The sequence below is a fragment of the Engystomops pustulosus genome, chromosome 10 (assembly GCF_040894005.1).
Source record: "Engystomops pustulosus chromosome 10, aEngPut4.maternal, whole genome shotgun sequence".
NCBI lineage: Eukaryota > Metazoa > Chordata > Amphibia > Anura > Leptodactylidae > Engystomops > Engystomops pustulosus.
In genome coordinates, this window is record NC_092420.1 from 14876108 (window position 1) to 14890649 (window position 14542).

Genomic DNA, 14542 nt, shown 5'->3' on the forward strand with positions numbered 1-14542 from the left:
AGAGCACACACATACAAGGGCCCAGTGGCCTAATGGATAAGGCGTCAGCCTCCGGAGCTGAAGATTGTGGGTTCAAGTCCCATCTGGGTCGTTATTATATTATACCCCAAATTTGTTAAAATACTTGATTTTGGTTTGTTAAATCCGGGACAGCGTACACATTTATTAAACCTATCCCAAAAATGTTGGCTTGGATTAAAGAAGTCTTGTCTAAATGCATCACTTACTAAGCACAGCTTCTCCCTCCTCACCCCTCCCATCTGCATCCTCCCCCCTCCCTTCCCCTCTGTACCGGGTCAGGCATTTCCCTTATTAATAATATTTATAATCTTTGTTTATATAGCGCCAACATATTACATTTTCCTATTTTCCTATCAATCGTAGCAGATTTGGCACAGATAGGGTCTCGCCTAGGCATTCCTCATTGGCATGGGGCAGTTAATGGGGTGCGGTGGATTTTTACTATCAAAAAACTGATGTGTATGGAGGTGGAGCCCCTCAAGCCCCTCATAGTAGCGATGATTGTTCCCTAATACACAGGGTGATGTTGTATATACAGGTCTTCTGGCATCAGATACATTACACTTACCCAAAGATTAGTGTTATTTGTGATAGTCTCACATCCTGGATCATCGCTGACTCTGAAATTCCATTTCTCAGAACAGTTTTCTGCTGTAATTGATCGTATTTGTCAAGGTGACCTGTGACCTGCAGTAACCTCTGTTCCTTTATCATCAAAACAAAGGATTGAGGCTTTATATACACCCTGTACATAGTATCCAGGAACCCGACTTGCTATTTGAAGTATGTGAGGGCCCAGTGGCCTAATGGATAAGGCGTCAGCCTCCGGAGCTGAAGATTGTGGGTTCAAGTCCCATCTGGGTCGTTATTATGTTGTATGTATATTTGGAATTGTTAAAGTAATAATTTACTAATATAAAATTACTGAATCTATGTGCCGATCCCAACTTTGCCGTATTTTCTTGGACAGTTATCACGATTCTTGAAACACACCTGACAAATTGTCGTATGACATATAGAAATCCCTTCTAAGAGTGGCCAGTGTCCTACTTGTATTGAAGGCAACATTACTACAGGATGTATCTATATCCCTAACATCTTTAATTTACAGTCAGTCCTAGCAAACTACAAAGGTGGTAGCTGCTATGGGGCCCACAGTGTCAGGGGGCCTGGCCATGCGACCTTCCACACTACATAATGGAGGATGTGCATCATTATATACGTTATGCTGTGCATTGTACATCATCATATCTATATAACAGTGTATATAACTGTGCACATCTTCCAGAGTACACACCTGAGCAGGCAGGTCCAATAAGAAATGTTGGTGGAGGGACAGCGGGGCGGCAGGACTTCCCCCATGGGGGCAGTTAATACTTAGCTGCTTGAAATCAAACCTCTGACACCCCTGAGAGAATAAGACTGGGTGACAGTGAGTATGTACATGCATGTGTATAAATGTATGGATGTGTGTATATGTTCTATAAATGGTGCTGCCTACCCAAAAGTGGTCCTTTTGAATTGGATTAAGAGAAGGCTCCAGCTGGGGCTTATCAGCATCTCTATTTTACATTTAGTACTAGCAAATTTGACTTGTTTTGGTCCAAAAAAAGGGGATGGTGTCTTGTCGTGCCCCAACAAAAAAAAGCAAGTTCCTAGTTGGGATTTGGCCGATCCCTGGGGCGCAACTTATGTATTATGATTTTCTCAAATTAAAATATGGTAAATATAGAAGTGGAGCCACTCGAGCTAATAGTAATGGTGGCTGTTCCCTAATACACATAGGGACATGTATTAAGGCTTGTGTTTTATATGCAGGTCTTAACTTGAACTAAAACTATTAATAGACTCGTGGTTCTCTATAATAGTCTCACATCTTGGATTTCAGTCCTTACATCAATTTTCTGCTGTAAGTGATCGTATACATTTATGGGACCTGCAGTAACCTCTGCTCCATGATTATAGAAACAAGGGATTCAGGGACAGTGTAATCTGTGTAAATAATCTGCAGAACATTGGCTTGGTAGGGATCATACACAAGGGCTCAGTGGCCTAATGGATAAGGCGTCAGCCTCCGGAGCTGAAGATTGTGGGTTCAAGTCCCATCTGGGTCGTTATTATATTGTATCCATAAATTAAATTATCCATTGTTACTGACTTGGCTGAAAATTTCCAGGACAGTCCTCAAATTTCCATGAATGATCTTGGTAAATTTTGGTCTGCTTCAGCCAAATAAAGGGTGTGGCCTACAGTAGTCCCGTTTTACAGTGGGCAGTCCTGGAATGGAGGCGGGCTCAAGGCAGGACTGAAATCTTATACTACAGTCAAATTAAAGGGAACCTACCACCACGATTCTACCTATAAAGGTAGAACGGGTGGTAGGTGGATGTATGGGACGTGAGGAGAGCCCTTTTTAGAGCTAATCCTCACGTCCCTGCTATCTTTTAGAAAGCTTTATTACCCTAATATGTAAATGTTGAACAGCGGCTACTCCACGCCCAATAGCCTCTTTACTCCTCCTACTCTGAGATCTTTGGCCCTCGTCCGAGAAGCCAGCATGCTCTGGTTTCCTCGCGTCCCATACATGCACTTACCACCCGTTCTACCTTTATAGATTGAATTGTGGTGGTAGGTTCCCTTTAAGCCTTTATTTTGGTTTTTGGTGTTTGTGCCTTGCCAGAAAGTGGGCGTTACTTAGCTGGAATGTGGCGGTCCCTGGGGTGGGGCTAACACATTTTGATTTCTTTAAAATAAAATGTAGATGTATGGAGCAGCTTGGGCCATTATTAGTACAGTCAGCATAACACAATGGGGGTCATTTACTAAGGGCCTGAATCGTATTTTCCCGACGTGTTACCCGAATATTTCTGATTTGCGCCGATTTCCCCGGAATTGCCCCGGGATTTTGGCGCACGCGATCGGATTGTGGCGCATCGGCGCTGGCATGAACGCGGCGGAAATAGGGGGGCGTGGCCGAACGAAAACCCGACGGATTCGGAACAACCGCTGCATTTTAAAAAAAAATCTGTCGCGAAGCTTGCACTTACCTTCACTCAGCCCGGCTCGGTGTATTCCAGTGCGTTCCAGAGAACTTCAGTGCAGCAGCGCCACCTGGTGGACATCGGAGGAACTGCCTTAATAAATCCTGGCCGGACCCGAATCCAGCGCAGAGAACGCGCCGCTGGATCGCGAACGGACCGGGTAAGTAAATCTGCCCCATTGTATCAAGTTTTAGCCAGCATTGTATTGTAAACAAAATATTATATAATATTACATGACACATTGTATCACCTTATATTATGATGTTTCGCTGCGTTTAGGTGCAATTATCTGGATGATATATTTTTCGCTTGCTCTTATTCATTGCCTCTGGTACAATAGGATGACACATTCGTGTTGTGTCACATAACGTCCCCTTTGTTGTCCCTGTTTTGGTCGCTGCCGCTCAGTATCTGCTTTGTATTCTGTGTCTTTGTGCGAACGTCCACATTGTTTATGGGGTAATTTTCTAGGTAGGTTAATAAAAATATCAGATAACATCATTCCTTGTATATAACCATATGAGACATATTTGTCCTGAGATTATTAATATTCCATGAAAAAAATGTCTTTGATGTGACAGAATCCGGAATGTTTCTTCTTCCTTTGCTTCTAAATAACGGAAACTTAGATTTTTTTTTTTTTGCATGTTTCTCCTTATAACTTATATAACTACAGTGATAGTTATAGGACATCTTAAAGGGGAAGTCTACATCCATTACATGTGGAAATCTCTATATGCTGTTAGTGCAGCGCGACCGCCCGGCAATGTATAGGGGAAAGTCTGCGGCCGTAGCCGCTGTCAAGACGGAGAGCTGGCAGCGATAACGCAATACATGCGATGCTGCCGGCTTCTCCTACAGGTCCCCGCAGACAGGGGGCGTGGAGGGGGTGTGTCGGGCGGCCCCCTAATGAATAAGGCCGACTGCCTGGGCTCAAGATAGGAGAATCCGACCTCTTACTAAATAACACAAATTACTTTTTTTTAAAACTGTCTGGGGAGATTGGGGCTGGGGTGAGGAGTATGGGGGGGGCACATTTTGTGTGGGTCATTTTCGGGGTGACAGGTCCTCTTTAAAGATTTGCACCTTTTAATAGACAATATTCCACTGGATTCGACATAGTTGGATTCTTTACTCTAACCCCCTCCCCCCCCTTCCTATTCTAAAATAATCATTGTCAATATTTTCGTTGCTAAACTGTCAGGTGGGTGGAGCCAGGCTGTCCGTTCTAGCCCAGGACCACCCATCTGACACTAGAAACCCTAATTAAAATAGATTTAGTGTTGTGTCAGTACCTAAGATAACTAATTAGGGTCTCTAAAGTGAAATGAGTGGTCCTGAGCTGGTGCGTAGAGCATGGCTCTGCCCATCTCACACTAAAGACGGACAGATTCTGAGCCCTCAATAATCAGATATTGAAGGATAATAGTCCAATCAAAAAATTGGCTTAAAAAACCCTACAAAACTGTCTGTATAAATGCTTAATGTACTTAGCTCCCTCTAGTGGTGGCAGTGTACATTCAGAACTTTATGATTCAGTGCAAATGTATCATGAAATGAATCCACACAAAATTTTGGGTCTGAAATGAATTAATAACAAATAGAGACATGGTAGATTTGGGGGATTAGCCGGTGGGGGGTCCATTTTGAGATTTCTTATAATGTCTGGGTACATCATCTTCTGTAGATAAGACTACAAAAACATCCATGTGTGCGGATAAAAAATCAGAAAAGCCCAGTGATATTAATACATTCACAATGTAGGAAAATAGTAAATCCAGGGGTTTTCCCATAATGCATTGCACATGAGGCCGTTTTCCGTGATATATGTCTTTCTCCACGGCTATGGGAGTAATCAACTATTTTACCGTCGCTGCAGAAGCGCCAATTATTTTCCCGAGTCCGGCTGAAGTTATTGTTTTGGCATGGAGTATACAGCCCGATCTCACCGATTTAATCGTGATTTATCTGCTTTTACCCTTTTCCCGGTCTTAAAGAACCACTGAACCCAAAAATTGGAATTTTTGTCCGTGAAGCGTGAAGGCAAAATACATTGTTTACCACTAACCTGACAACCCTATGCAACATCGGTAAAATATACTCTTAGATTCCGGAGTTCTAACTGCGTCTTAAAGGGAAAGTCTTACTCAAAGATCTTATATTGTACTAAATCAGATCTATGTCTCCATGGTTACAGACTACAAACATATTTGTAGTCTGACTCTGCACTCATTTTATTTTTGCTTTTCTTTTGTGTCGCTTGCCTAAATATTTTGATGGCTATTCATCATCTATGGACATATTCATGGCGATATGACTGCAGCACCAGACTACGCAGTTTGTTTGTAGTCTGTAACCATGGAGACACCAACGTTAAAACACTATGGGGGATTTTTAATAAGACTATTCACATTCTTGCTTCATTTTCTGACTTCTTAGAAGGACAAATAAAGTGACACATGGCACATACACAGTGGCTGTAGTGATCCTCTGCTGTGGGAGCCCCCTGTACTGTATATAACGGGTTTGTGTTATTTTTATGCTCTAACAAGGACTTGGATCAGTAGTAAAAGTGACTTAATATCCTGTCTAGCAGAAACTGCCATTTGTACCGTCACTTTTGCCAGGGTGTGGTCCAGGACCAAAGAGTAAACTAAGAAAGTGAAGTGAAAGGACAATCCAAATATGTTACATTCTGTCCTAATATTCTATCTATTTACCTATCTATCTATCTCATATCTATCTATCTATCTATCTATCTCATATCTATCTATCTCATATCTATCTATCTATCTATCTATCTATCTATCTATCTATCTATCTATCTATCTATCTATCTATCTATCTCCAGTATCTATCTATCTATCTATCTATCTATCTATCTATCTATCTATCTATCTATCTATCTATCTATCTAATATCTATCTCTCTATCTCATATCTATCTCTCTATCTCATATCTATCTCTCTATCTCATATCTATCTATCTCATATCTATCTATCTATCTATCTCATATCTATCTATCTATCTATCTCATATCTATCTCATATCTATCTATCTATCTATCTCATATCTATCTCATATCTATCTATCTATCTATCTCATATCTATCTATCTCATCTCCAGTATCTATCTTTCTATCTCATCTGCAATACTTATCTATCAATCTATCCAATATATTCCAACCCATCTATTTACCTATCAATGGGGGGGGGGGGATGGGGGCCATCATCATACGTTGGTGCACTTGGAGCCAGCCCCCCATCCAGCTTGGCGTAGAATTGCGCAATAGCTTGTGCTTGAATGGGCGCAGGATATGGGTAATGAGCAGGCGCCCACTGTGCCACCGGTCACACCACTATTCACACCTCTCTATGCCCACCTACACGCCGTGGAGGTGGTGTAAACATACTGCCAGGAATTGTGCCTATTTCAGGTCTTGTACGCCAGAAACCACCAGAACAAGTTCTGATAAATATCCTGATAAAAGTGTGGAAGCAGGCAGCGCTCCGGACTGTGCGAATACAATTCAAAGTACAAATGTATTCGGTGAGAGGCTCCTTCATCAATCCATTTTTCCATGACTATTGCTATAACCTGCCGTCCACTACTCCCAGCCAGTATCAGGAGGTCCTGGATGAGCGTTTCTGAGACAAGGCTGGTGATTGTTTGGTTACAGGGCTGTGACATCCTGAATCCTGACCTGGCAGCAGACAGATGTAAAACGCTTGTAGAAATCTCTGTCTCAGCAGAAATGATCAGCAGAACAGGTGTAAGGAGGAGCCGCTTATCAGGGAGGAACAATAAGACGGATCTAGACGTCATCCATAAGGCTATAGGGTTTTCCAGGCTGATAATACTTATAACTTTCCATGGAATTAATATCATTTTGGTGGGGGGTCTGACACCCAGCACCCCCATAGTAGCTGATGAACAGAGAATAGAAGAAGAAGAAGAAGAAGAAGGTGACAACGCTATTCTCTGTGTAGTGGTCAGACCTGGTTACTGCAGATCATTTGCACTACACAGAGAATAGCGCTGTCTTCTTCTTCTTCTATTCTCTGTTCATCAGCTACTGAGAACTATGGGGGTCCTGGGTGTCAGAGCCCCCCCCCCCCCCAATATGATATTAATTCCAAGGAAAGTTAGAAATATTTTTAGCCTGGAGGGTAGGTGTGGGTGCTGGGTGTCAGACGTCCTCCAATCTGATAATGAGGACCTATTCTACAGATATATCATCTTTTTTTTCCTGGAAAATCCCTTTAAGAACAAAGGGGGTCATTTACTAAGGGCCCGATTCGCGTTTTCCCGACGTGTTACCCGAATATTTCCGATTTGCGCCGATTTTCCAGGAATTGCTCTGGGTTTTTGGCGCACGCGATCGGATTGTGGCGCATCGGCGCTGGCATGCACGCGACGGAAACGAAAAACCCGACGGATTCGGAAAACCCGCCGCATTTAAAACAAAAAATTGGTCGCACGGGCCATACTCACATGCACCAGGAAGAGATCAGTGAACTCCGACGCAACTCGGCGGACCTCGGCGCAGCAGCGACACCTGGTGGACATCGGGCGCACAAGCTTAGTGAATCACCGGAAGACTTGCAACAGGACCGGGTAAGTAAATGACCCCCCCCATGTGTCAGATAGTCAACCATTCTGTCTGAAATTGTGTGTGTAGGACTTAAAGGGGTTGTCCCATCAAAGACACCACAGATGATAACTGTGTCAAGTCCCATTGGGATTGAGCGATCGGTGGTCTGACCTGAGAATGGAGTCCCGGAGTGCGGGATCACTCCTCTAGTTTCCCCATAGAAGTGAATGAAGAACCAATATGCTGTCCCTTTTAAAGGGATGAAGAATCGATCAACTGTCCCTTTTAAAGGGATGAAGAACCAATCTACTGGCCCTCTTAAAGGGATGAAGAACCAATCTACTGGCCCTCTTAAAGGGATGAAGAACCAATCTACTGGCCCTTTTAAAGGGATGAAGAACCAATCTACTGTCCCTCTTAAAGGGATGAAGAACCAATCTACTGTCCCTTTTAAAGGCATGACTTTGAATCACCCATTCTCCTAATAGTGGGGGGTCCTAGCAGTCAGACTTGATTTTGTTGCTGCTACCCCTATAACTACTTCACCATGATATGAACTTCCAGTGACCTGGCTGGCCCAGATATAGCCCCCCCTACCCATCAGCTCCCTATTTGACCCGGTATATTCATTTACATCACTTCTTTCAACCATCCCCGGAGACGCCTTGAAATATCCTTTTTTCCTCCTCTTCCCTGAGCTTTTCTTTCCAGCCCTTAGCAAAGATGTAAAGACAGTAAGTAGTAGCATGAACCGTGGTGGTCCCCCGGGGTGCCGGCACGTAGCCTCCCTCTCACCATAACGACATGTATCCTCCTGGGGGCCATTATGCCGCTGTTTACAGCCTTGTGTGATTCATCTCCGTCTCGGCTAAGGATCTCTTCATTAATACCATTACGTGACTTTTTATCCTCGGAAACAGATTGCTTTTCCTTCATCAAGCTCTAATCTTTGCCGTCAGTCCCTAACCCAGATAATACCCTGTGCCAAGGTCGCTCTGCGGATGTGTAGTCCGCCACCTCTAGGCGCCTAGGACTACCCGACCGTCATCCTTGGACCCCCATAAAAAGATCAATTTGAAAATTTGGGTAAAATTTTCTTGTTCCAAGAAGTTTGATTTTGGAGCTGCGAGGGTCAGACGTGGATGCTCCGGGATAGGATTGTGCCGCTGCAGGCGTTGGCCGGACTTCAAGCAGAAGTTGGATCCAGCCCAGGAAACTGAAGTGAAAGACGAGTTTGTCTCTTGCCGCTCTCTCGGTGCAGCAGCCATGGCTTCTGTGTTTATGTGCGGGGTGGAGGACATGCTGTGCAGCGGGAGCCGCTTCGTGTGGAATCTGACTGTATCGGCGGTGCGGAGGTGGTACACGCACAGGGCACGGACATGCCAGGTGATGCTGAGGACCTGGTGCGGGCTCCGGGACGTCTATCAGGTACAAAAAGTTTCACTAACTCTCCACCAAATCTTACATTTTGTCATCTCCAGGACCTGGGGGGCGACTGTATTTCTTCTCATCTCAGGGTTGGGGGTCATTATACACCTTGTGGACAAGTCATCATCATACCTTACTGTTACTTAAAGGAATTGTTCATAAAAACCTAGGCTTCCCTTTAACTAGGTGACATCCAATAAGTTAAATGTGACTCACACAGCTTTTCTAAAGTCCTGAAAAGCAAATTTGTTTTGTTGCGTTGGGATTTTTATAAAGGGGGTTGGAGTGATACGTAACTAGAGTTTGGGAAAGCTGGGTAGGAAAAAATATGGAAGCTGTAGGGGGCTCTCCAAGCCTTTTCGGAAAGCTGAGTAACACTGCTTTGTGAAATGTGATCAATTGGCACTCAGCTTTCCTAGAAACCTGAAAAGCAAATGTGCTTTGTTAGGCTTAAGTATAAATGAAAGGGTTGTTTTATTTCATAATTAAGCAAGATTGTTTTTCTGGAGGTTGGGAAAGCTGGGTAGTAAACAATATGGCAGCTGTAGGGGTAATAACCCAACATTTAAAAAAAAAAAGCTCAGTAGAAGTGAGTTTCTAGGAAAGCTGAGTGATAACATTTATGCTTGGTCCATTGTAAAAAAATCTCCAACCAGCTTTCCTAGAGCCATGAGAAGCAAATCAGCTTAGTTAGGCTTAAGTATAAAAGAAGGGGTTGTATTATTTCATAATTAAGTAAGTTTGTTTTTCCTGGAGGTTGGGAAAGCTGGGTCGTAAACAATATGGAAGCTGTAGGGGTAATAACCCAGCTTTTCTAGAAATGACTCAGCAGAGGTGAGTGAAAACCTTTATGCTTGGTCCATTGTGATAAATCCCCACCCACCTTTCCTAGAGCCCTGAGAAGCATATCAGTTTTGATAGCCTTAAATGTTATTTGATTCATTCATTGGTTGACTTTGTCATTCAGAAGCCTGGGAAAGCTGTGTTGCACTCCCTATTATACAAAGGTAACCTTGATGGTTACAACTCAAGTCACACAGCTTTTCTGAAGCAAATCTGTTTTGTTGTGCTTGGATTTTTAAGAAAATGGGTTGGATTGATATGTGACCCAGCTTTTCCAGGATTGGCTCAGTAGAAATGTTTGTAAGCTAGTTCCTAGGAAAGCTGAGTGAAAGTCTGTATATTTGATCTGATTATTGACCTTCACCAAGCTGTCTTAGAGCCCTGAAAAGCCGATGTGTTAGTCTTGAATAGGGAGGTTGTATTATTTTATAATTCAGCAAGTTTGTCATTCTGGAGGTTGGGAAAGCTGGATAGGTCTGGGAAAGCTGAGTTGCAGTCCCTATGGTACAGAGGTAATCTTTGTTGGTTACAACCAAAGTCACACAGCTTTTCTGAAATCATGAAAGGCTCAGTAGTTCATAGGAAAGCTGAGTGGAAACCTGTATATTTGGTCCATAGTGAATGACTCTCACCCAGCTGTCCTAGAGCCCTGAATATCAGAGGGTTGTATTATTTCATAATTTGGTGAGCTTGTCATTTCAGAGATTGGGAAAGCTGGATTGCCCCTTCTATCCAAACTGCAGAGGTAATCATGTTGGTTGTAACCCAGCTTTCCCAGAAACTGATATGACTAAGAAATGGTTTTATAGACATTTTGTATGTTAGTCCATAGTAAAGTTGAGTGACAGCTATTATATTATAGATCAATGCTCATCCAGCTGTCCTAGAGCCCTGAAAAGTAAATTTACTTTGTTTGACTTGAATCTAAGAGCATCTGTTGAATTGATCCATAACTTCTTGATTCTGGAGGCTGGGAAAGCTGGGTAGAACCCCTATGGTAGCAGCTGAGGTAGCTATATTGTCTGTGACCCAGCTTTCCTAGAAACAGGTATTTTCTCAATAAAAATGCATGTCATTTGCAAGAAAAGTTGAGTGACAGTGTTTTTATCAAAATATTATCACCCAGCTTTCCTATAGCTCTGAAAAGCAAACATACTTTCTTGTTCTTGGATATCAGAGAAAGGGCTGTATTGACTCAATATTGTCATTTGTCATTCTGGAGGCTGGAAAAGCTGGATAGCATTATCCATGTGGAATTATGTGATATCCATTTGGCTTGCAACCCAACTTTCCCAGAAACAGATAACATTTAGAAATGTACTGGTGTAAAATGCTCCCTCTCGTTCCATGGATTTTAAATTCTGTATAACGAGGGTATGCTTATCTGTTCTTAGGAAAGCTGGGTGACAACCAATTTTACACATGTCAGATCAACTTTCACACAGCTTTCCAGGAGTACTGAAAAGCTAAAGTTAGAGTTATAAATGGGTAAATGAGCTGTACTTCTTTACAACTAAGCAGATTTGCCATTCTGTAGTCTGGGAAAGCTGGGTAACTCTTGATAATTCTCCTAATGGGGTCTAAAGATGTGATCGTGATAGTTATAATCCAGCTTTATTATTAATATTATCAAGGTTTGACAGAAAAGCTGAGTGACTGCTGATCTGTTTTCGAGATCTTGTCACACAGCTTTCCTGGAAACCTGAAAGGCAAATCTGATTATTTATATTTCAATATTTTTGAATAGGTTGTACTGGCTCATATCTAGCATGAGAAGGTTGTGTAACACCAGTTATGACAACTATAATGGTGGCTTTATTGCTTCTAACCCAGCTTTCCCAGACGTAGATGAAACATCGAAAAAAGGATTTCATCTGATTTCATATTATGTATCTGTTTTTCTTTTTTAAATAAATGTATGTATCCGCAGTTTGAGTATATACTTTACTATACTACACCACTCAGCTTTCCTAGGGTCCTGAAAAGTGAGATTGCTTAGATATTTTGTATGGGGGTATAGTTGTATCAGAGCCTAAATGTATGAATTTGGCATTGTGTGGTCTGGTAATGCTGGATACCACTCACAGTGGCAGTTATGGCTATAACCCAGCTTTCCTAGGTGATGTTAGCATTGCCATTGGACAAGGAATGGATTGTTACTTAGCTTTCCCAGAATTCTGAATGGCAGATACATGTCAAATCAGTGCAGTTCATCTTTTTATCTTGCTGTATAGCTAGGCAGGTACTTCAGGTGTCTGGGAAAGCTGGGTGACAGTCCTTGTATGCAGAGCTGATGATTTCATACAGAAGTGCGAGGATTTCGGTGTGAGTCACAGTCACAAAATACTTTGGGTCTCAGCCTTTGATTTTCCAGGAAGCCTCCTGTGTCACTAAATATATCAGCAACAAGTGTATTAACAGCAAGTTCCTGGGCTCCCCTGCAGCACTACCAATGGTATTAGGTATTGTCCCTGGAGAGATGTGTAATCAGACCTTTGTGTATGTAGTTAGTAGCTGCAGGACTGTGAATTATGGATTGATATTCCAATATTGTAGCTTCTCCATGATATCATGTCCTTACACTGCTGTGCTCTGTGCTTTCTGCAGCCAGTGTTAGGTATTGTCCCTGTAGATATGTGTAATCTGACCTTTGTGAATGTTATTAGTAGCAGCAGGACTGTGAAATATAAGTTTATATTTCGGGAGTATATCTGGATATTCTATACTGATGTTCTCTTATCTCTCTACATAGACCTACTTTACAGCTCTTCCCCTGTAGCAGTCTTTAGGGCATGCAGCATACACAAAGGTATGATTACACATCTCTCCAGGGACAATACCTAACACTGTCTTCAGAGAGCACAGCAGTGTGAGGACACATTTGCGCACTGCACTTGGAGAAGCTATAATCCCACATTTTACAGTTCTGCTGCTACTAACAGCATAGACAAAGATGTGAATACTCATCTCTCCATAGACAATGCCTAACACTGTCCACAGAGAGCGCAGGCCACAGCAGTGTGAGGACATGACTTCAGAGTACTTGAAGAAGCTCTAATCCTGGAATATAAATCAATATTTCACAGTCCTGCTGCTCCTAACAACACACATAGAGGTTTGATTACACATGTCTACAGGGACATTACCCAACACTGGTTGCCGTGAGCTAAGAGCACAGCAGTGTGAGGACTTGTGAGCACTTGGAGAAGCTACAATACGGGAATAAAAATCCATATATAATACAGTTCTGCTGCTGCTAACAGCATACACAAAGGTATGATTACACATCTCTCCAGGGACACTACCTCATACCTCCCAACTTTTGGGCAAGAGAAAGAGGGACACAAAGCCCCTCCCCCTTTTTCTAAACCACGCCCATTGTCCCACCCACAGGTATAGTATAATATCAAACTTGATGGTCCCCACATGGTACAACGCCACTTAATTTGCCCCCCCTTCCTGTGGACCAATATAATATCCCCTAATGCAACTCTGCAACATGTAAAACATATAAACCCCTCTTTAATTTTATTCTCCCTTTACATTTGGTTTTCCACTTTTATTTATCTCCCCAAACTTACACATAATCCTATCTGTACTCCCAACCCTTCCCCTCCTCACATGGTGTGGCCTCCTGTCCTCTATCCTCCTCATTCTGTGGCCTCCTCCTGTAGTCTCCTGTCCTTCAGCCTCCCCCTGTAGTCTCCTGTCCTCCAGCCTCCTCCTGTAGTCTCCTGTCCTCCATCCTCCTCCTGTAGTCTCCTGTCCTCCAGCCTCCTCCTGTAGTCTCCTGTCCTCCATCCTCCTCCTGTAGTCTCCTGTCCTCCATCCTCCTCCTGTAGTCTCCTGTCCTCCAGCCTCCTCCTGTAGTTTCCTGTCCTCCAGCCTCCTCCTGTAGTCTCCTGTCCTCCAGCCTCCTCCTGTAGTCTCCTGTCCTCCATCCTCCTCCTGTAGTCTCCTGTCCTGCCAGCCTCCTGCTGTAGTCTCCTGGCCTCCAGCCTCCTCCTGTAGTCTCCTGGCCTCCAGCCTCCTCCTGTAGTCTCCTGTCCTCCATCCTCCTCCTGTAGTCTCCTGTCCTGCCAGCCTCCTGCTGTAGTCTCCTGGCCTCCAGTCTCCTCCTGTAGTCTCCTGGCCTCCAGCCTCCTCCTGTAGTCTCCTGGCCTCCATCCTCCTCCTGTAGTCTCTTGTCCTGCCAGCCTCCTGCTGTAGTCTCCTGGCCTCCAGCCTCCTCCTGAAGTCTCCTGTCCTCTATCCTCCTCATTCTGTGGCCTCCTCCTGTAGTCTCCTGTCCTCCAGCCTCCTCCTGTAGTCTCCTGTCCCCCATCCTCCTCCTGTAGTCTCCTGTCCTGCCAGCCTCCTCCTGTAGTCTCCTGGCCTCCAGCCTCCTGTCCTCCAGCCTCCTCCTGTATCCCCCTGTCCTCCAGCCTCCTCCTGTATCCCCCTGTCCTCCAGCCTCCTCCTGTATCCCCCTGTCCTCCAGCCTCCTCCTGTAGTCTCCTGTCCTCCAGCCTCCTCCTGTAGTCTCCTGTCCTCCAGCCTCCTCCTGTAGTCTCCTGTCCTCCAGCCTCCTCCTGTAGTCTCCTGTCCTCCAGCCTCCTCCTGTATCCCCCTGTCC

The 14542-nt window shown here is 43.8% G+C and overlaps 1 protein-coding gene and 3 non-coding genes across 6 annotated transcripts in view; all 4 read left to right on the top strand.

The window, feature by feature from the left end:
* The window catches only part of FRMD4B (FERM domain containing 4B), a 186841-nt gene that overhangs the window by 63694 nt on the left and 108605 nt on the right, over positions 1-14542 (top strand). Inside the window, exon 1 of one of the 3 annotated variants that reach the window (XM_072128486.1) lies at positions 8679-9084. The exons of 1 other annotated variant lie outside the window; for it this stretch is intronic. In XM_072128486.1, the coding sequence (XP_071984587.1) occupies positions 8923-9084 (162 nt within the window). In that variant the 5' untranslated portion in view covers positions 8679-8922. Of the gene's footprint in view, positions 1-8678; positions 9085-14542 lie in introns of those variants that run through there. One more of the 3 variants, XM_072128488.1, reaches the window with a different exon arrangement.
* TRNAR-CCG (transfer RNA arginine (anticodon CCG)) lies at positions 19-91 on the top strand. The gene has a single exon. It is a non-coding gene; the product is annotated as a tRNA-Arg (tRNA).
* On the top strand, positions 814-886 carry TRNAR-CCG (transfer RNA arginine (anticodon CCG)). Its single transcript has one exon. It is a non-coding gene; the product is annotated as a tRNA-Arg (tRNA).
* TRNAR-CCG (transfer RNA arginine (anticodon CCG)) lies at positions 2063-2135 on the top strand. The gene has a single exon. It is a non-coding gene; the product is annotated as a tRNA-Arg (tRNA).